The sequence below is a fragment of the Cydia strobilella genome, chromosome 1 (assembly GCF_947568885.1).
Source record: "Cydia strobilella chromosome 1, ilCydStro3.1, whole genome shotgun sequence".
NCBI lineage: Eukaryota > Metazoa > Arthropoda > Insecta > Lepidoptera > Tortricidae > Cydia > Cydia strobilella.
In genome coordinates, this window is record NC_086041.1 from 30,583,927 (window position 1) to 30,607,469 (window position 23,543).

Consider the following 23,543-nt stretch of genomic DNA (forward strand, 5'->3'; position numbering starts at 1 on the left):
GAAGGTGCAATTTTATCAAATTGATTTAAAGTGTTTATTAATAACTAGCGACCCGCCCCGGCTTCGCATGGAGAGTCAAGCATAATAAAATACATTCTGTAACAAGTATTCACATCGGAAGCCCAATAATACTAAGACTTCCATCCACCTGTCTGTCACCACTCACTAGGCTGTATCTCATGAACCGTGATAGCTAGACAGTTGAAATTTTTACACATGTGTTTCTGTTGCCGCTATAACAACTAAAATTTAAAATTAAATTTTGTACGGAACCTTCGGTGCGCGAGTCCGACTCGCACTTGTCCGGTTTTTTTGGAAGTTAATAATGGGTTAATTATTCTTAAAATATAGACAGACAGCCATCGCGCACTTTTTTGTAGACTTTTTTCCACCATACATTGTGTCGTTTAATCTCAAATAGATTGGGCAGCGTTTCCGATTAAGCTCCTGGTCAGCGTGATTTTTTCTAACTTCATTAGCAAACATCGTCATATTTCTACCAATTTAAACATACCCTTAAAAAAATATACACATAAACATTCCCAAAGAAAAACTTCATTCACAGGTGAGGTCTGGTTATCGCGAACATACAGACAGACATACGGACGCGGCGGGGGACTTTGTTTTATATGGTGTACCTACACTACATTATATGACAAGAAATACAATTTCATATCATGTTCTCAAATTAAACTAAAAATAAAGAAGCAAGTTAAAAATGTATTTTTTTATAAATACTTACCTAATGCCAATTTCGAACATTAGTTTGACTTCCTGCCTACATACTGAACTCGATGGTTCTAATTTTTTTTTTAAATAACAGGTTTTTGTACTAGCAGGTGTTTATTTTATTTTATTGCTAACCCGCAACGTAAAAAAAGTAACTATTTAAAGTGCTATATAAAATACTACTTTGATAAGAAGCGTGAATACTCGTAATACCTATTGCAAGCAAAAACTACCTGCTCAAGAAAGGGTTTTCTAAACCGTTTATTGAATTTCGACTCTATGACCCACGGAATAAGGTTAAATATGACAGAAACTCGTCATGAATCTTTTGTCTATTCATTTGTAGCTGGCGTTCGTTCCTTCGCTACTATCGTCAAGGACGTGTCCGGAGCCACGGATAAATAAGATACGTATCTTCGAATACCCGTTTATCCGTGTACACGGGTCTTAACTACACGTTTCTTAATTAAACGTGCGGAACGGGCCAGAAAACCGTTTACGTATTATTCGGAAACGGGTATTCGAAACGTGTAAACGAAACACGGATTCGACCGCGAGCCCTAGTACCGAACATGACATGGTGTTACATTTACAAATAGAAAACACAAGGCGAAAGGCTTTCGTGACTGAGTTTATACAATTTTAATAATATCCATCGGATATATCGTTATTATATTGGTTCTCGGGTCAGGCCATATATTTGCTACTGTACGTTGTGTAAATATATATAATATATAGGGAAAGCCGATAACTATTCAGAAGCCAAAGGTCCGAGCTCGATTCGCTAGGTACAACTTTTCGCTTCGTATACAACGTACAACGTAAACATATTTACGTAAGTATTAGTTGTTTTGGAAAATAATAGTAAGATAGATACTTAAACGTCTAGTGTTTGACAGCCCGTTTGTCTACTGTTTAGAGTTAAAAAGGTGTCTAGGTCATTTTGAACACCTCGCCCGCTTAGCTTACTTCCTCTGCTGCCTGTTTAAACGTATAATTATGACATAAACGAATATGTACTTGAAACGGGTAACGAGTGAAAAGCATTTCAAATAATATGAATTCATAAATATTCCCGAAGACACATGAGAACGATAAATATAAAGAAATTTCACCCTCGTGTGTCTTTTACAGTACAGGGAACGAATGAGAGGATTCATACCATATAACAGACAAATCGTGTAGGTAAGGTATTATATGTATATGGAACAAAGACGTAAATTACCGGGACCACAATACACATTTTGTGACCTTTATCACGTAGGTAGGTACAATAAAATTATTTCACGATTAATTATTAATTATTCCGTATATGACATTTATTTCAGTTTATTAATTATTCAGTAAATTACCGTTACCAGTAATTTTGGAAATTTACCAATAAATTACCATTTTTACCAGTAACGTTACCAAAAACCGGTAAATACAATTTCTGTGGATTATGGCATGTTTTTACTTTTCTTATGGTATTACTTTTGTTAAATACGAACAGAAATCGTAATTTTATCCTTACCTCGCTTGTTTTAAATATTTAAAATACACTTTTGAAAAAAATATATATGATAAAACAGTGGCTCTGTGAGCTGTGGACCTTGCGATAAGTTTCACAAGCACAAAAAAATTAAAAATGCATGCTACGTTGAGTCATTATCACAGCGAACTCACAATGGTCTTAAGTTCCATAGACATTACTGGCACTTAAGTCCATTATGTAAAACATCTGGGAGACCGAGCTTTGCTCGTAAAACATATAAAAACTCAAAAATGCGCGTTTTCCCAGAGATAAGACCTCGCTAGATCGATTTTTCGCCCCCGAAAACCTCCATATAGCAAATTTCATCGAAATCGTTAGAGCCGTTAACGTTAAATACGAACCTGTCCGTAAAATTTCACGAAAATCGGTTAAAAATGCGACCTGTAGAGGAAAACATCAGAACACCCGTTTCCTTGGTCAAAAATGCTTTCGTATGTCTAGATGTTTTCCTCTACAAGACGCATTTTTTATCCAATTCTTGTGTAATATTGCGAGCAGGTTTGGTAGTTAGATTGAATTTTTCTGTCGTTTCGTTTTTAAAACATGTTCAAAGTGGTAGAAATTGGCATAAAAGACTTAAGTGCTAATAGCGTCTAAGGAACTTAGGACCATTGTGAATTCGCTCTGAAAATGACTCAAGGAAGTAAGTAATTAATTGAAGCCATAGATTTTGTTAAATAAACCTAATTTTTACATTTAAGTTTTATTTTCTCCTATAATCTGTAATTATTTTAAGTGTTAACAAAGACGTAACGTGTGACAGGCAGTGGAGTTGTAATATTTGGAAATTTACCGGTAAATTTGGGAAATTTCCCAGTAATTTTGGTAAACTTTTTAATTAATAAACATGATCATTTATTTAATTTCGTATGAAGCAATAGTGTATGTGTGTAATGTTTTAATGAAAAAATTAAACATAATTTACTGATTTTTGGTAACGTTACTGGGAATTTACTAGTTTAGGAAAATTTACTGGTAACGGTACATCACTAGTTGTGACAAAATACGGGCCTTTAGTTGCAACCGCTGTGTGGCGCTGTCGTCGTGCACGGTCCCAATAAAAAATTTTTACCTCGAAAAATATCCCTTAAGCCTTAAAAGGTTGAAAAGGAATGTAATTAATTCCTAGCTTTTACTTGAATGTTTAACTATGTATTTATTTTAGTACCTAATTAGTTTTTAGAATTGTGTTGCTATGCCCTGACAGGGTAACCATGCATGCACTTAATACATGATAACACCTTAATGTAACCATGGTTCTGCAATAAATGAAATGAAAAATAAAAAAGGAGGGTCGAATTTACTCTAGAACTGATATGAAAGTACTAATTCTGCGCAGACGAAGCCGCGGGCAGAAGTTAGTTCTTCATCTCAACGAGATCCGTTGCTTTACAGAAATTATGAAGTAAAAATGTTTGTCTCCCGGAGCAATCTCCGTCAAATATCTCTGAGACCAGTAAATCTCGACGAGGATTCTTAACGGTATCGTTAAGCCTGCGTCCCCTCGTAGACTGAGAGCCGAGTGTAAATGGATAATATGACAGAATACAGTGGAAATAGTTCATATGTTAGGCAACAAACTAGTTTCTGCTTATAAATTAGGTATACCGGGTGTTTCCTGTAACAGGAGCAATAAATTAAGCTGTAGGCTGTACTCCTCAAACTGACCAACATTAGTTCAGCAACTTTTAAAAATAACTTGTGTTTTGATTTTTATTACACCTTAAAGTTTATTCTAAGACGCAATGTATTGCAAGATTTGTTATGTTTAAAGGGTGACAAGCAACGTCAAACACACAGATGGCAGCGTACATTGAAAATAATATTTAATTTATAGCTATTCTAAGATTCTAACCTAAAAATCCTTAATATAACTTGAGAAATTAAAAGGAAGAAGATTAACTTAATAAATTGCTCTTGTCACTTTGTTTTAAATATTTGACTTAAAAGAGAAACGAAAAACCTCGAATCATGTTTTCCAATTAAATCTTTGCATCAAGCTTGTCTTTTCACTTTCATATTTTTTGATTATAATAAAAAACTTTATATACATTACGTTATAACTAGAATCTAAAGCTACCATTGACTTTAAACGCTATGATCACCGTCATCACCGACTAAAATTATCTAACATTATCTGTAGATGTTACTTACATAATTATGTCAGATACTAATTACTTTAAAGTGAATTTTACCAGTCGTACTCAGAAGAACAAAAAATATTTTTGTTATTGTTAGGCTCAGGTTCGAAAAACATACGAAGGCCTTGTTGACAGTCTATAAAAGAAGCGATGCGTTCACATAATTAGATTTCCACCTAATTGCCTAAGTATTTAAATACAATGAACGTCCAATTTTCACACATCTCTCAAACTCCTTCGTAGTCATCCGTAATTATGGCACCTCACGGCCCGGATACTTACGAAATAATCTGCGCACCTACTATTAAAGTCCTGACATAAACAAACGGGAATCCTTTGAGCCGTAGATTGACTGTAATTTGCCGAATACTTTGAAGATGTTTTGTTTCATATTTTACCTTGGGCGCCTCTCATTAAAGGTGAAAAACGCTTAGATTTTTTAAATCAAACAATGGAGTGAAGCGTGATTTACCGCCCAAAAACTGAGCGGATTTTTGTATTTATATTTCACGTTTTTATTTCCTAGTTAATCCACTTGTTAACTTAATTAACCGAGCGAAAGCGAAGGTCCATTTCGACTGGTCAGTCTATTTTAATCAAATATTTTTTTCCACAGATCCCCAGAAACATCACCCACGCATCGACTTCCCAATGCGCAACCTTGTCTCTGGAGAGACCCTTCGGGCCAACTGCACGACTGCCCCCGCACTCCCCGCGCCGCACATCACCTGGTTCATCAACGGAAAGAAGGTAGCTTTGTACTCCTTTAAAATATTTATAGCTCTCTAACGCTTCATATATACTTCTGACGTGTGTATTGCATGAGACCTCATGAGGCAACTTCACAACGATCATACAATGATAGCTAACTGGTGTTCTGATCCTTCCGACGCGCTACCTCGTCTCCGGGAAGACCCTGCGTGCCAATTGAAAACCCTGCCATAAAAAGCAAAAACGTACGTTCCACTTTCCTTCAAACTCTCCAAAAAAAAAATTACAAAAAGTTTACACATGATTTCAATGACCTGGTTATGACTGTACCGGCAAAAAGATAACTCATAGTTCATACATTGATAGCTTCTGGTGTTCAGATCCTTCCGACTCGGAACCTCGTCTCTTCGTCTCTAGAGAGACCCTTAATTCGGGCCAACTGCAGCACCACCCCCGCACTTCCCGCACGACCTAGTCCATCAAGGGCAAGGCGGCAGACACCCTTTTTCGTTTCTGAAGAGACTCTAGAAGCCAATTCCAAAACTACGCCCTTAATGGTGTCTGTAATCAGGGTGTGACTAGGGCCAATCGCCGATCAGAGTATAATAAAAAAAAATTACTACTTCACCAGGTTAAGTATCAGCAATATTGTCGCAGCCTTTTTGTTCTTAAGACATTGATGCTTTTCGTACAAGAGTGGACTAGCATACATATTACGTAACCTGGGCATTTGGGCAATCGTAGTTTTTCATTAGATAAAACCAGTGTTTTTTTTAATATAAAACGTGAATGTTCATTGTATTTCGTCTCATCTGCCAAATCCATTTTAGAGGTTTCAGGAATTCAAACTGCACGTCGCAATTATAGTAGTTTTCTAGAAATTTCTTAAGTCTCAGCTAACATTTTAATTTCCAGACTGACGAGCTGCTGGCCCACTCGCACAAGTACCGCGTGCCCATGAGCGAGAGAAACGGACGACGCCTGCGACTCGAGCACGAGTCCAGCACACCGCCACCGCTGCTCACGCTTACACACTCTTCACACGCTGCTACGCGTGCGCCCGGCTGCAGCCTTAGGGAGCATGCTAAAGTAAGTGCTAGATGAAACAGACGACGCCTGAGATGAGCTGGGGCACGCCCAAGAAAGTAACGCATGTCGCCACACGCACGCGTCGGACTGCAGCCTTAACGCCTGAACAGTCCTAAATGGGAGCGAGAAGTTTCTTACTCCAACGTATGATCACGCTTCGCTTGCCACTGCCACATGAGGTTCCGAGTAAGTCGTGTGGAATATTTCCAAAGTAAGTAAATAAGTAAGTAAGTGCCATCAATACTATCATACTGCCTAGTGTATTTTTAGATGCGGATGCCTTTTTGTAGCTATACATTTTCGAACTAATTGTTTTGCCTTCAGCACTCCACCTGCCATTTATTATCTCTAATCTCTTGAAGTAACGTGTCAGCATCGATTCAGTAAATAATATAAAGTTTTTTTACAACAGTGGCGACTGTGTCACTAAATCATATAGGTACTTTCCAGTTTCCAGTGTTGCCATCTTCACTTTACAAAATTTATTTTCTTCTTTTTTTTTCTTCCAGTTACACGACTCACACAACCACGAGCCGAATGTCGTCCACGCGTCGTCGCGGCACCGGAGCCGGACCCGGTCGCGGCCGGACCGGGAACTATACGTCACGGTGTCGGAGCTGCAGCTGGTGGCAACCGGCCGGCTCGAGATCACGTGTGTCAGCACCATACCAGAGTTCCGGAGCATCCACGATAGGTTCGCGGACCAGAGGAATGACACTGTCATTGGTGAGCTAGTACACATGTGACGAAGTCTTAATAGTGAAAAGCTACTCGACTCATCTAAGCTAGGGCTTACATCGGGGACATCCGGGTGTACGATATCCATATTCAAAGCGCGTAGGAACGAGATATCTTCATCGCCCCGCACTTTTAGTACCCCGAAATTTTGTACACCGACCCATAATACGGATCGTATTTGACGCCTCAAACTAATAGAACCTCTGCCGATGCTACCTATTGCTGCTTTGGTTATTATTGTAGGTAATAAGAATTCCTACGCATAGGTAAGTATCTACATTTTTTTTTTTTATATTAGCCTATTTTGGTATCCCACTGCTGGGCAAAGGCCTCCCCTCGTTTTCTCCACTCGACCCTATCATCGCCATTTTCCCACCATTTGGGGTAGAATGCGTCCAAGTCGTCCCGCCATCTCCTTTTTGGTCTGCCTGAACCCCGGCCTGCACCGTCTATGGTGCTCCGTGGGTCCCACTCAGTAACCATTTTAACCACCAAGTATCTACATAAAATGACAAATTTAAATGACATGAATATGAAACGATCGATTCCAGCCAGATACGCTACCTATCTACCTACACACAAATGTTATCAATAACGCCTCTTCGGCCAAATACGCAGGCGGGAATCCGCGGGGCAGTTACATTATTTTCCTTTTATTGCTTGGAAGTTTATATGGGTTGTAAATCGTATTGTAGTGTTGTTTTATTTCTTTAGTGATCTTAACGGCCTGTTTGAACGGCTTAACAGACGTTAAATTGACAGCGATAGTTGTAAACTTGGGGTCGTCACAAAGCAGTATTAAAATAAGTCAAAGACATAACGCTAGGAGCTGTGATCACGTGTGGTAAATTTGTAAACCATTTCGTATTTTACCTACTAGCGTAAATTCTAGAATAACGAGTACCTTTGTCAGAATGATATCAAAGCAACCTGTAAATCACAATCCAGCAAGGGTTGGCGTTCAAAATATTCCCAAAAGAGCAACTAAGATGTACTTTATAGCTCATCGCGCGAAGAATCCTCGGTCTGCCCGAAAGGGCTTGCGGGCGAAACTTTGAAAATAATGTGACACTATCTGTGTAAGAACCCTCTCGGCGGGCGCTATATCCCCAGCCGAAGATATGAATCGAGTTTTATGTACTTGGACTTGGAGTTTGATATAGAAATAGCCTGATCGCGGCTCGCTAATGGGTATTGGAGTTACGTAACTTTTAGTAAACGTCAAACCGTATTCCGTAGGTAATATTGATGATTTCTCTTATCGCTGGATCTACCTTTATGCTACATGAGGGTTTTGTAGAGGACTGTTTGAAAATTTTGTGTGAGTCAAAATATAGAGGACGAGCGTACTTTATACCTACCTACCAAAATGTAAAAATTGTGTGCTCAGTGGTTCGACAAGAATCTAAGTTCAATAGCTGCACCCAAAGGTCTAGGCCATATCCTAGCTAGAATCTAGCTAGCTAGCACTCATCCTTTTCAGAAAAATATATACAATTAAGAAAAGCGTTATGATACGACAGGGCGTTTTATTTAAACAGGGCACGCACACGGACAGCGACAGGATCTGAAATTAAACTTTTTTTCCTTTCTTTAACGACCAAAACCGCCCGTTTATCGTGTTTCTATTAAAATATTCTGAATTCGCTCATAATATTTTTTTTTACAGTGGACGTAATCCGGCCGTCGACGTTCTCGCAGCCGTCGGCCAACCTGACAATGCCGGAGCCGACGGCGGCCGCGGCCAGCCCGCTGCCCTCCCTTCTGCTCTCCGTTCTGATGCTGCTTCACGCCTGATGCTGTAGCGTTTAGACTATGACGCGTGTCACAAGTATATGTTCCTTCACTGCCAGATCTAAAGAAAAGTTACAATAGAAATTGGCGTGACGTGGCGATATTTTTCCATCGCTGATGAACCTATCGTAAACCTGTATTGACTGTTATTAATTATATATACATATTTGTAAATCTATAGTGAACCGCATTTATAATATCCAGACACTAAAGTTTAAAACATGTTCAGAGCTTAATATCGGATTTCGTACGCGAGGCAGGCTGATGTTAATCTAAGATCTGCGTAACCTCAAATGCCTCGAGGTGCGCCCGTTTTACTGAATTTTCTCTGAAACTCAATAAAGTCAGGTACTCGGCAAAATGAAATTTATACACGCCAAAATACGCTATTCTATAAGAGCTATTACTTGTCAACCAGTGCCGGATTAAGGCCTCATACTCACGGGCGCTTTTTCAACGCGCGTAAAAAAGCGTTTGAATGACAAATGGAAACATGTGTATTTATTCACACGATGGCGTGGCGGTAGCGCTTTATATCAAGCGTTGTCGGATTTTCAACTTTAAGCCTTGGCCTTTACATCGAGTTTAGCGTGCTCTCGTGTTTAGGGTCACTAAGCCAGCGCGGAGCCTGTAGCAAACTCTTTCATGGAGCCCATGGATTGTTTTAATGTTGTCGGACAGAAACTTAAATAATGTATGAAAATAGTCACATGACTTCATAGCGTCTGTCAACCCCACATTTTTCATTTCGTTTGGCATTTGTCTTTGTACGATTGTCTATTTGGCTAGCCCCCCAGAGGTTACCTACATTTTAATTAGATATTGAGACACACGCATCATAGTCTAAATGTAGCTTTAATTACAAGATTTTAATAAACGGGCTGTGATAAAAACTTATGCGTTCAATTAACCTGGTTGGCGTGATTTTGCATGTAAATATTTTGATGTTATTTTATCTGTATTTGAGTCGTTTAACTTCAAACTCGGGTAAATCCATCTGTCAGATTATGCGATTTTGGCATTAAGAAAAGGTAATAAGGTAGATATTTGCTGAGAGGGTCGAATGGATTTATCCGAGTTTGAAGTTAAGCGACACAATTAGTCATGGCCGTTCCACGAATCATAGTTTCACCATTATCATTTTAACTTTTTTACGTCAAAGCTGCACGTAGGTAAGCTTTGTAAATTACATTTTAGTAAATACGAATTTTATATGGATTGTCGTTGATTAATGTAACTAGGTCCGTACACCAACTTAGACCAGATACCTATTCACCGCCTGAGAAAGAAGATTCAAATGATGAACATTTTTGTAAAATACTTTTACCTAACTCAAAACATTTCATATCAAGTATAACTAAGGGTTTAGGTGCTTTTGTAGAATATTTACGAAAGTAAGAAAATCGACATTAAGAAAATTTGGTTGAATCTTGTTTTTTTTTAATACTTAAATAAAATTAGCTACTGCTTACACAAACTATACCTACTTATTCACACTTCATTGGTAAATTATGTGTGTAGCAGCTTTTATTGTTATAGTTTTTTTTTCTCAATTTCTGATTATTCAGATCAGAAAATATCGGACTTTACGGATTTCAAAAAAGAGGAGCTTCAACAATGGCGTTACAAAATGTACTAACTACTAACCATCAGGGCCGGATCTAAGGTAGAGCGAGTGGAGCGGCCGCTCTAGGCGCCGGATGGCAAGGGGGGCGCCAAAATGGCAAATGAGAAAAAAAAATAAGTTTTAATAGACGCGAATGTGACGCAGGCCCAAATTACGGTTCGTTTTGCTTTTGGGTAAAAAGCTTCAACGCAGGGCGCCAAAACCCGATTTCGCTCTACCCTGATCAAGGACTCGGGCCGGCACTGCTACCCATTAACCACAATAGCACAACAAAAAGGTACCAGGAGCCCGATTCATATTCAACAATTTGTTACGTTTTCGATCTTATTTAGACACGATACGAACTTGAAGATCGCTCACGCTTTGGTTTATGCGAAATTAAATTAAAGACGACCGTCAAATTCGTATCAAAACCAGTTCAAAACTATAACAAATTGTTAAATTCGTATCAAAACCAGTGCAAAACTATAACAAATTTTTAAATTCGTATCAAAACCAGTTCAAAACAATAACAAATTGTTAAATTCGTATCAAAACTAGTGCAAAACTATAACAAATTGTTAAATTCGTATCAAGACCAGTTCAAAACTATAACCTATTGTTAAATGACAGCCACGCGAGAATGCGCTATACACAAAATATACGGCGTAGGACAGCGCCATCTGATTCGTCTGTCAAACTAGGTGGCATGTTTTTCAAGTTACGCGGACGACATGGCGCTGCTGGGAACTTCGGCTGACGCAGTACGCCAGCTCATTACTGTGTAGTAAAAGTAGGTGGCTTAAAAAGAAATGCACTTCTTTTCCCGTTGCCAGGGAGGTTTTGGAATTATACTGAGCAACTTTTACTATGGGATCAGCCACGAAATCGCGAAAAAAAAATTTGGCTGTTTCATACATTTTGGCTGGTCCATTTTCTATGTGAGGGTAATTTTTTTTTATGATTTCGTAGTTGGTCCGATAGTAAAAGTTGTTTCCAAAATATAAAATCAAAGTATAAGATTTAACCTCTGAACGTAGACGTTGAAAGATCAGGGCCTGAAACTTTATACATATATTTATTTAGTCACCTTTCAAACACTCATTCAATAGATATTTAGTATTCACTCGCGTAACACATAAAATATTACGCGTTCATTATATCTTTGCAAATCAATAAGTAATACCTAGGATTCATTAATATTAAACCATTTTGCCTGGACACGAGTCAATTAAAAGTTTTAATTGGGTGTTTTTAAACATTTCATTTCACGGCATAGCATAGACACTATCACTACACCTTATAAAACAAAGTCCCCCGCCGCGTTTGTGTTTGTATGTAAATGTATGTATGTTAGCAATAAACTCAAAAAGTACTGAACGGATTTTCATGCGGTTTCCACTTGGAGGAAGGTTTAGGTGTTGCGAAAAGAGTTCTTGCTTCCAAAAGGAAAATTGAAAATTACAAAACGTTATATTTAATTTACAGCTTAGTACGACCAAACAAATACATACAAGCGCTGATTTAACCTAAAAACATATATTGTGTGTAGATACTAATTACATTGGAATTGGGTTCGAATATAACCTATGGAATAATGTATGATTGTTATTATAGGTATTATTTATTAGTCTAAAGATTGGTGCTTGTTGGAAAACCATATCTACGCACTATGAATGTTTTTTGTTCCTTGCATTAGGTACATATATAGGTATAACCCATTAAGCTCATTCAAGGGAAGGGAAATCAGAAGGCTGCTTCTTCCTCGTTCCCTCATTAGCGAGGATCGCGACCGTATGTAATTTGTCTCCATTTTGTGCGGTCATAAGGCATGTGGACTGTATCAGACCACTTCATGGCGTTTGACCATCTTATGAGTGCACGTTTGCCAGCAGTGGCGTAACTAGGAGGGGGCAGAGGGGGCAAGTGCCCCGGGCGCCATCCAAGGGGGGGCGCCAAAATGGGCAAAAGGCAGCAGTAGGGAAACTTTTGTCAGTCGTCAGGGGGCGCAAATTTGGTAACTGCCCCGGGCGCCATATCCTCTAGCTATGCCCCTGTTTGCCAGCTATTCGCCTTAAAATTATATATTTCTCCACATCATGCTTTGGAAACCGCATCTATACATATAATAAAGCGGAAGAGGGTCGAAAGTCTGTACATGGAAGATATTCGAAAAAAAATTGGCTGGGGATACTTAGAATCGATAATAGAACACATTCCAGCAGTTTTTAGAATTTTTGTCTGTTTATCTGTTTGTCTGTTTATCTGTTTGTCTGTTTATTTGACCGCGCAACTAATGAAAACGGCTGAACGGATTTTGATGCAAACTTTACTAATCTGTCAAAAAAATCCACGGCCAGGTTATAGGCTATAAAAATTTGAGAAATTTTACCCCTAAGGGGGTTAAAAAGGGGATGAAAGTTAGTACGAGGTTCAAGATTTATTTTAAGCTAGCAATTTGAAACTTCGTAAGAAGATATATTATTGAAATACAAGAAAACTAATTTCAGCGTTTTTGAAAATTCATCCCCTAAGGAGGTGAAATAGAGGTTGAAAGTTTGTATGGAGATCATTTTTTTTTGAGTGCGTTGCTTGAAACTTTGTATAATGGGCATATTATTATAATACAGGAAAAGTGATTTTAGCATTTTCAAGAATTCGTCCCCTAACAGGGTTAAAAGGGGGTTGACAGTTTGAATCCATTACAAATGCTTTGAAACTTCTTAGAAAGGTATGATAGACGATTACAAAAAAACTAATTTTGACGTTTTTGGAAATTTAACCCCTCAGGGGGTTGAAAAGGGGATGAAAGTTTGTCTTGGGGTGCAAATTTTATTTTAAGCTAGGAACTTAAAACTTTGCAAAACGTTATTATATTAAAAAGCAAGAAAATTACTTTCAATGTTTTTAAAAATTCATCCCCCATGGTGGTGAAAAAGGGGTTAAAAACTTTATCTTGATAACTATATCATTTTAGCTACTAGGCCAAGTTAGGTATCGTTTTTGCATAAATCGGGTATGCCGAATTCATTTATGATATCAAAATGATACTATTCCCGAGTGAAAACACAAAAAATATGAAAAAACTTTTTTTAATTTCTCTTTACGCTTAAACCGCTAAACCGATTTAGATAAAATTTGGTACAGAGATAGTTTGAGTCCCGTGGAAGAACATAGGGTAGTTTTTAACCATAAAAATGGAGACTGCGTTTGCATGGAGAAGCGGCCGTGCCCTTTCCTCTTAATAATGGTCACGAAGGTGGGTACTTTAAAAAAACATTTTTCAGTAAATGTCAAACGATTTGGGACTTAAACGCGTTACCATGCCTTTCCGAAAAAAATCGAATCTTTCGCGAAAGTCTCGCAATGCATTGCGGCCACAAGGGGTACGGTCTCCTGACTCCTGAGTCTGAGAAAAACCACGGTGAGAGACTCAGTGGCGCTCTAGCCAGGCAGGTCGCTTCGCTTTCGGCTGAAACGGCAAGCCAGCGCGAGTTCGATTGTGATCCCAAATACATCGTACGTAATACATATGTAGGCGCAGATCCTGACGGAGTGTGGCGCCGGAGAAGCCGTGTTCATCCCGCGTATCTCCCTCATTCCGAGCAACTTCCCGTTCCGCTTCAAGCGCCTAAAGGTCCCCGTGAGCGTCTGCTTCGCTATGACCATCAACAAGTCATAGGGGCAGATGCATTTCCCACTCCGAAAACAAAAAAAAGGGGCAGACGCTGCCCGCCGCCGGCGTCATGCTTAGACTGATTTGACTGGAGGACCGATTTGGATGACATGATTTTGATGGGAACACCCAAATATTCCGAAAAACGTTTTGTCCGATTTTTATAACCACGACTTTCATAATCCCGATTATTTATAAGTCCGAAATATCAAAATTACGATTTTTAAAAACACGATGGAATAAAATCACTAATGTGCTATTTCCGAAAACTTAAAATCCGATTGTCACTTGACAGAAAGCTTAAAGTTCCGATTTTACACTTTTCCGAAAATATTTTTTTTTCCGAATTCCTAAATTCCGAAAAATCATTGTCCGATCGGAAATAAAATAATTCGGTATTCAGAAATTCGGTTTTGTACAAGATCGGAAAAATGAAATCCGTGATATTCAAATGAAGACTCACGTTTTAGTAATTATTACGGGTACCTGTCGTGCCGCATCATGTTAAATTCGGCATAAAATATTTTTGGCATAAAAATTCGGCATAAATAAATTAGACAGAACTGCGAACCTGCGAACCCGAACTGTTGCTAGAAGTGGGTTAGGTTAGGTTAGAACTGCGACCCCCAAGAAAACGAACTGTTGCTAGAAGTGGGGTAGGTTAGGCTAGAATTGCGACCCCCAAGAAAACGAACTGTTGCCAGAAAAGTGGGTTAGGTTAGGTTAGAACTGCGACCCCCAAGAAAACGAACTGTTTAAAATAGGAATCACGTTAATTCGGAATAAGGGCAATTCCGAATTCGTGATTTTGAAAATCGTAATTGTTAAATTCGGTGTTTGCCACCATCGGAATTGTTATTGTCGGAATTATGTAGTTCGGAATTTACAATATTCGGCTTTTTGCGTTTTCGGAAATATAAATCTTCATGATTTTCATCATTCGTAATTATGACAGTCGGAATTTTGATGGGTCGAGCATTTAAAAATCGGAATGATAAAATTCGACATTCTAAAGTTCGGAATAAAAAAATTCGAAATTATGTAGTGTACCCGATTTGCATAGGTACAGTCAAGGACGTAAAAATACAAAAAATGGTACTGTATCGTTCGATATACACCTACTACTCTATGCCGTTTAAATCACGTCAAAAATTTGAATAAGGGCAAAAAAAATATTTATTTTGGAGTGTAATTTTATTTAGTGGTACCAAAGAGGATATAATATTATAGAGCGGTACTGTCATAGTAAATTTTGTAACCACAGTAAATTTACTGCCATCTATCGACACACTTTAAAACTAAAAATGAAGATTTATTAAAATACGATAAAATGTATTTAAATATGGATAAATGATCTTTTTTATTTGCATTAATTATTTTTATTATTTTGACCCATGTTTTTTCACTGATATGCGTTAAAATTGTTAAATAATAACAAACGAAACCGTCAACGCCCTCTATACAAGAGTAGGCAAAAGGTAGTAGCGACATCTGATCGAGAATCAAATTTTCGTGATTTTCGAGGCACGTTTTTTCCTTAGACTGTATCCATATATTACGCAGTTATATCTATCTTTGGTAGTATGTACCTAATTGTAAAATATTTTATCTGGACTACAGTCCTCTAGCGTATCCATCTGTCAACTTTACTTTAAGTTCTGTCTCCAGGAGACAGGGAGATAAATTAGGGGTGAATTAGCCGCTTACTGACACAGACCGAATTCCACGCAGGCGAAGCCGCGGGCACAGCTAGTAATAAATATGTCCAAAAAAATCTAAGGACTTGCTCACTTGTATATGCTCATGGCATGTTGTGGAGAACCAAGTGTTACCTACTACGTACTCATACCGACTCCTAAGGAAGAATGTGCTGCAAAAATGCCTAGACACGAGATTTTTTTTTTTTCGAAAAACGGCAGCCGTAGCCGAGTGTAGGTAAATACTTAATTTAGAAATTAACGTCGCGCGTCGCTACTACTGATAATATATTTTGAGACAAACTATCTGTCAATTATGAACTTACAGTAATACTAATAGTATTTCACACTTAGGTTTAATTTTGTGTACAAATCACTGTACAAATTGTACGCATGCCTGGGTATTCATTGCTCTTTAATATTTCAACGATTCAATATGACTTTAGTTAGACGCTCCGAAGTCCGATATACAAATATTTAGAAAATAGATTTTATGACACCATCTTGTAATATATTACATTTTCACTTCCTAAGTAATGTGATAATGACTGCCATTCATTTGTTTATTGTATAATAGGTAATCAGAGCTATGGTTCATTGGGCATAAGATGTATATAGTTACTTATAGCACCTAATTTTACCTTAAGAGTCACAGAAACCCGCCGCCAATAAGCCGCGTCCATATATTCGAAATTGCACTCTCATTTTAAAACGATGTATCCTAGTACTTATTCGTTGCTAAAAATTGTTATACAAAAAAAACAGAGCGAGTAGAAATTTTTTTAACACCTAATTTATATTGTAAAATTTCTATCACTCTTAACTTCTTTGCATTACAATTTCTAGCAACGAAAACTAGTACCCGATATAGATTATTATCAGATATATGTTACTTGAATGTTCATGTCAAATTTCATATTATTTCAGTATATCGTTTTAAAATGAGAGCGTAAGTTTGATTGTACGAGTATGGCGGCGGCCAAGTTCGTGTGACTTAATCACTATAGGTGCTTGGACACTATCAATTAGTTGCATATATATTTTCTTCTAAACATAATATACAGAAGACAGTTTTGAATTATTCACGGTTAGTTTCACTAGACTTATATTGATCGGGATATGGACCATGATTACCTTTTGTATTGTTTTACCCGTGAACAAGATGCATGTAACTGCGTCGAAATATCGGCAGCTCGAAAACAATACAAAAGGTAATCACGGTCCATATACATGTCTAGTATACAGAAGATGTTGTGGTTGTTACTTAATTGTACTTAATTGCCATTTAATAAGTAAAATAGAAGCGGTACTTATGCTAAGCATTTTTTGAGCACGAGGTTTTTATCAGAGACTTATATAACATTCAGACATGTTATTTTATAATTTTACTGCATAAACTATGTAATAAAAAACCTCATGCTTTCTGTCTGTGCATCTGTGAGGTTTTGTCTAACGTTTTTTTAAATAGTACAATAAAATCATATATTTATCTGTTCGATAGTGTCTGCACCTATCCTATGATAAGTGCATTATTAAGAAACAAACATATCATTAGGTACTTGTGATTTTAGTCAACGAAAAAACTAGATAGAACTGAAATATTTCTCCACATCGATTTCAATGACGGCGACCTCAGCAGTCAAGGGTTTTTCCTCTTATGAGCTCTTATGTGGCTGGACGGGCCAAACTTGTTCTTAAAAACTCTTCCACATTCACAGCAGTAGAGGCTGTGTTGTGGATTGTGGAGGGCTTAGGTCTTTCCTTGCATAATTGGCGTTTTTCGTCTAGTATCGCGAGGGGAACTGAAATACTGTAATGCAGTAAGGGCCACTTGCAACATCCCACTAACCCGCGGTTAACCGCTTAAACCTGGAGTTACCATGGTTACCAATACAATTTGACACTTAACTGCTTAACCCCAGGTTAGTAGGATGGTGCAAGTGGCGCTAAGCGTCAATAATATCTGCGCGGGCGCGGACCAAGAATTCGAAATTATTTTGAACAATACGCGTGCTGGTACAGTCATTTTTTTTTTTAATAGAAGAGCTATTAGTTGTGTCTCAAATAGCGTCCGACTGAAGTTTCGGTTTCTGCATAAAAATCATGTTTCGGCCGAAGGCTCGGTTTCGGTCAAATCACTGCCGATCCTTTTGGCCGCGCCAAAACTGTATTTTCGGTAGTGTCGGGCCGAAGTTTCGGTTTTGGTTTCGGCAGCTTTCGGCATACAAATCATGTTTCGGCCGATGGCTTGGTTTTGGCCGAAACCAAAGCAAACCTCTTCCTTCCATTACCTTCGATTTCAGTTTCGGCAAAATCCGGTTCCGGTCGGACACTACTTTGCCTTTCAAGAGATCTTTGACGCTAACTGTATAATATTTACATAATAAGTACATAAATCTATATTTAATGTGATGCCTGAATCGCAACGGATACATATCAAATACTTTAGTGTTAAGCTTAGTATTTAAAACTTTGTAAATAACTCTGTCTACATTATCCACTCTTTTTGAGGGCTCTCTATGTAATTAAACATTTCAAATCATCAAACTTAATGAATATATTAAGGATTAAAAGAATTTATCAGTTACAATAAAGTGGTTGTTTTTTTTATAAATACCTACGCTAATAGCATACTCCTTGTATACACGGTGTTTTTAGGGTTCCGTACTCAAAAGGAAAAAACGGAACCCTTCATTATAGGCTTATAGGACCACTTTATTATCCGTCCGTTTGTCTGTCAAGACCTGGTCAAGAACCTTTATCTCGGGAACGCGTATCGAGTTAAAAACAAAACCATATACTTAGGTCTCCAGTCCCTTTAAGCTGTGAAAGAATAAAAAAAAAGATACAGCCGTTTATGCCAAAAAAAAAGTAAGGTTTACACCACTTTGAATTTTTTCTGGCGCCAGGCCTCTGATTGTGAAGTACTTTATAGAGTAGTAAACAAAGGGGGCTATGGGCCGCAAAATCTGCGTAGCCTACTGGCGGCAAAAGTCTAAATCTGCAACCGAGTCAGTCTCAGTAGAAAAAGTACTGAGGTTGACTGAACTAGTATGACAAATACGAACGTTTCCGAAAAAATACGATGGCAAAGGATTATGCACTAGGTAGATCTGTACGAAGATGTAAATCAAAGACAAAATTGAGCCTGAAGTAGATTTTTGTTTGAGGTGTGACTAGAGGGTTACCGCATAATGTGCGGAGCCGTACAACGCCATCTAGGTACATTAGTCTGCAAATTCGAAGCGCGAATTTATCTAAGACAAACATTTTATTCGACGCATGAATCTTTAATGAAACTTATAAAATGATAACAGTTAATAAAAATGAAGAGGGTATACATAATTAAAAGTCTAAACTCAGTAACGCAAGAATAATTTATTGAATAATTAAAAATGTAATAATTATGTACATAGTTTTCATCATAGTGTAATTATGCTATATTTTCTAACATAGACAACTTTCAATACAATATACACTTGTTAAATTTGCTAGTAAAATGAACTCGAATAATTGACTGTGATCTTTTGATCGTTTCTATATTCAAAAATGTTATGCTCATGCCAACGTCATTGGTAGCTAATACCATAGAGTAACTTATACTAGAGCGGTACTGTCATAGTAAATTTTGTAACCCCAGTAAATTCACTGCCATCTGTCGACACACTTTAAAACTAAAAATGAAGATTTAAAAAAATACGTTAAAATGTATTTAAATATGGATAAATTATTTTTTTATTTGCTTTAATTTTTTTTATATGATTTTGACCCATGTTCTTTCACTGGTAAGCGTTAAAATTATAAATAACAAACGAAACAGTCAACGCCCTCTATACGAGTGTAGGCCAAAACTAGTGGCGCCATCTGATCGAGAGTCAAATTTTCGTAATTTTCGAGGCACGTTTTTTCCTTAGACTGTATCCATCTATTACGGAGTTATATCTATCTTTGCTAATACAAACCTCACTTAAAATCATGAATGTTACTTTGACAGAGTTGTAACGCCATCTATGGCCAGGACAACATACTACGCATACCAAATCATAATTTGTAATGGATCTAACACAAACTTATTCGGTTTTTTTTTCTCATGTTGTGACGCTTCTGTCGGACTATTGACAATAACATAGGTGATATACGCGTGATGGGTGGTTTAAATTGCTGATGTGTACCCCCAACTTTTTCATAAACTCGTCTTTTGCCGAGCCATCAGTTATCCAATCCGCGACCAAGACCAGTGAAACTTGCGCCGAAACGCTCGAAATAAAAGTCAACATGACAAATTAGCAATTATTATTTAATATGTAACCAAAACACGAAAGTTTTAAATGTTATATGCTTGATATACATATGTATACCTCATGAAGCCTTCAAATCATCTTGCTCGTTGAAAGGGCCTTAGTTAGCCTTAATTGTAGAAGTGCTAGCACTGCTAGCTCAACGTTTATTATCGCTTTTCGTGGTAACAGGGCATGTAAATTCAAGACACAAGTGCTAAAATTATTACAACTTCTAACATAGAAGATAGGTTATACAGTTGTGCAATATTGGAATGGCAGAAGCAAAATTTTGGTGTGTACCAAGTGTGTACAGTTATATATACATATTTAAAAAAAAACTAAAGCCAAGCTAAGGAAACTAGCTAAAATAAGTACTAGTATAAAATATATTCACTATCAGACTCTTTTATAACATATACATATCGAAATAAATGCATAATTAGATTGAATAATTTAATAATTATTGATTTCTCATTCACATAACGGTCTATTTTTTAATCTTGCAAGGACTCGTTATAAAATGATAGAATTACCTAATAGGTACTTAGGGGTTATTCAAGTTAATTATTCATATACTTACTTATGTTATATTTTTACCTATGGTATATCGGTAACTACATTTTAAGAATAATAAAAAAGAAATTAACGATAGGTAACCATTTTCGATCCTTCAAAACGGTTGACGTTTAGTTCTGAACTAGGAACTCAAATACTTGCACTAAAACTAGTTACCAGTTTTAATATTAAATACGTAGCTTAGCTATGTTTCAAAATAGTAATTAACATCAAATATGTGCAAATGAAAGCAAAGTGAGTGTTTTCCATGTAATCACAAAAACATTTTATAAAGAAGTAAGTGCTCTAAATCTCGTTAGGCAGACTACCAAATATGTAGAAATACCTACTTTAATAATTTGTAAAAATTAAGATCCAAATCTAGATTTTCTTCAGCAAGTACAATATAATAATAAAGCTTATAGTACACTAATTGGGTTCAAAATCGAATACTGAGGCTGAGGCGAATTTATAGTACCTTTAGGAATCATTCTACACCCAAATTTCTTATTTATTGTCCAACTGTTGGACTATCTGGTTAGAGACCACTTTAGTTGCCAGGGAAGCGTTGGGTATCAAAAAGCGATCCATATCCTTAATTAGCAAGTTATCTCCATCGGGCACGCCGTACTTGAATGTAATTAGTTCTGGGTGCCGCTTTTTCGCCGTTATCTTTACAATGGTCGACAGCGGCCTTCGAGACAGCACCTTGTACATGCCCCGCTTGTTTGGAATGTCTCGCAGAACTATTAAATGTGTCTCGGTAACAACTAAGCATGAGTCATACATGTAACCATTCAGTAGCACCTCTTGACACAAGAAATTATCGATGACATTGTGCTCTTTTAGGAATGTGTTAAGATCCACGGTTTCTTCCAGCATATCTGAGTCTGTCAAGTCCTTTCTTGAATCTAAACGAGAATCATCATCTTCGTCATTAATACTGAACACTGGAGGAACATTCCGGTATCTCTGTTCTTTCCTGTCGCTCGCAGAAACATGCCATTCTCCTGTACCTCCAGTAGCATTTGGATTCACAATGTATTCTATCAACTTGCCTTTTACTTCTTGGCTTTTAGCCTTCATTGCTGATGAAAGTTTACTAAACAACTGTATGGCGGGTGCATTGTCTCTTGCATTACTTTGGTGTGATTCAACTCCTTCATTGTTGTTTTGCGGGGCACAGACTAGGCATGAGGCCGGATTGTGTTCTTCCAAACAATCTGTCATGTGGGGACCAAAGTAGTCATGTATGGCTACAAATCCACCGTCCAGCATTGATATATATTTGGTATTCCTTTTTAAGAATGACGCTATCACCATGTGTGCATAGCTGTCCTCCTCTGTCCTTCCAGAACCAACAAAACACAGATGTTCACCAGCCGCCAATGATCCAGCGGCCAATGCCTGTGTCTGTGCATTGAGTAAACCTTGTACTGCAGTATTGAATGCATTAGGTTCTTGGAGCATGAGATTGCAGTCCAAATGGAAGGCAGTAGATAAGTGCCCAGCATTGTATTGCTCTGCTGGCCGGCAATCAACCAAGAAGTACTTAACACTATCAATGTCTGACACATCTACTGTGGCACTTTCTATCAATTCATGGACGGCAACGGGAAGACAGAGGGCTTGGGAATAAAGCTTAGAGTTAATCTCAAGACCATTTGTTGAAAACAATACATCTAGGACATCATCTCGGAATGAAACTGGTGTTTTTAAGGAATAATAATGAGCTAATGAGCAAAAATCTGAAACATCTGGTGCTTCCAAATCTGCCGGCATTCTGCTCATAGTTTCTATGATTTCAGATTTCTCTTCATTCTTCATTTGGAGCAGTTGTTCTCTCGAGTTTATTATCATAATTAGACAGAGAAAGAAAATAAAGAAAGGATCAGATCTCTGAAAATATAAGTCCCACATGAAGAGAACGACATCCAGACTGCACGTTCCAGCAAAAAGGGATCTGAGCCACGGCAGGCAGTACTGCTCCGGAGTTATCCTCTTGGTATCCAAGAATGAACACAGCTCTGGGTCATGATATTGTAAAACCAATCGCAGTATATGGAAAGGTACACCATTTTTGGTACAGCCTTTTGGAATGTATAGATTTATCACTTTTTCAAACAAATTGTATGTATCTGCCCTTGGTAATTTTAAGCTCAACAATGGCAATAAAATTTCGATCCAACCATTATTAGAGATGTATTGAATGGATTTGGACTTGCAGTAAAATGTGATAATTGATTCAATATCAGAAATTACTGAGAGTTTATCATCATCATCATTACCCAGACTTTTTACGAACTTCTTCACATCATCTCTCAGTTCATTCTGATTGGTCAAATCGAAGATTTCATCAAAGAGCAATAGCTGATTGCTAGCATCTTGACAGTTGAGACAGAGGAGCCATACGTCGGGACGCAGACTTTCTGGAATCTTTTTACCTTTTGTGAGCATGTTTATTTCGTGAGCAGAGCATCCGTCGAGAAGCGCCGACTCTAGTTCAATCAACCTGAAAATTTAAATTAAACACTTAAAACATTTACTGCCTATCGCGTCGCGTCACGGAAGCGAAAAGATAAGAAATGTCTTGCCGTGCAGACATACAATGTAAGGTAATCAATTGGGTCATACTCGATATAGGTAGATAATTAAAGTAAAGATAAATGTCTTTACTGTATAAGTATCATATTAAGCATATAACAGTAAAGAACTGCATTATTCGACAACCAATTGCGTCTATTTATTTACCAAGTGCTGTCGTCTTCTTCCATTGTGACAGACCCAAATTACTGTTGGTGTATACCGTTGATCAACCGCTTCAATCTCGGAAATATTATTAGTGATGAATGTGATGATTGATTATAATAGATATCACCCGTGCTCATGAACAATCTATTTCATTTTTAAGTAATTTCAACACAACAATAAAAATCAATGCCATGTATGAAGTATGACAGTACTATTTGACAAATAGTATTTGTCAAATTGTC

The 23,543-nt window shown here is 37.5% G+C and overlaps 2 protein-coding genes across 2 annotated transcripts in view; one reads left to right on the plus strand and one right to left on the minus strand.

Annotated features, from left to right (window-relative positions):
* LOC134747897 (uncharacterized) overlaps positions 1 to 8,814 on the plus strand; it is a 53,033-nt gene extending 44,219 nt beyond the window's left edge. Inside the window, exons 4-7 of the mRNA XM_063682577.1 lie at positions 5,021 to 5,154; positions 6,031 to 6,210; positions 6,714 to 6,930; positions 8,612 to 8,814. Of these exons, the coding sequence (XP_063538647.1) occupies positions 5,021 to 5,154; positions 6,031 to 6,210; positions 6,714 to 6,930; positions 8,612 to 8,739 (659 nt within the window). The 3' untranslated portion in view covers positions 8,740 to 8,814. The remainder of the gene's footprint in view (positions 1 to 5,020; positions 5,155 to 6,030; positions 6,211 to 6,713; positions 6,931 to 8,611) is intronic.
* Positions 8,815 to 19,993: 11,179 nt separating this feature from the next.
* LOC134743274 (TBC1 domain family member 23) lies at positions 19,994 to 23,499 on the minus strand. The gene is made up of 2 exons (XM_063676689.1): positions 23,302 to 23,499; positions 19,994 to 23,062 (listed from the first exon to the last, which is right to left on the minus strand). Exons 1-2 carry the CDS (start codon positions 23,322 to 23,324, stop codon positions 21,058 to 21,060), a joined length of 2,028 nt encoding a protein of 675 aa, XP_063532759.1. The 5' UTR covers positions 23,325 to 23,499; the 3' UTR covers positions 19,994 to 21,057.
* Positions 23,500 to 23,543: the final 44 nt, after the last annotated feature.

Coding starts and splice junctions, on each gene's coding strand:
- LOC134743274 (XM_063676689.1), bottom strand. CDS start 23,324: ATGGAAGAAGACGACAGCACTTG. Junction 23,063..23,301: donor GAAGAAGACGACAGCACTTG/GTAAATAAATAG, acceptor TTAAATTTTCAG/GTTGATTGAACTAGAGTCGG.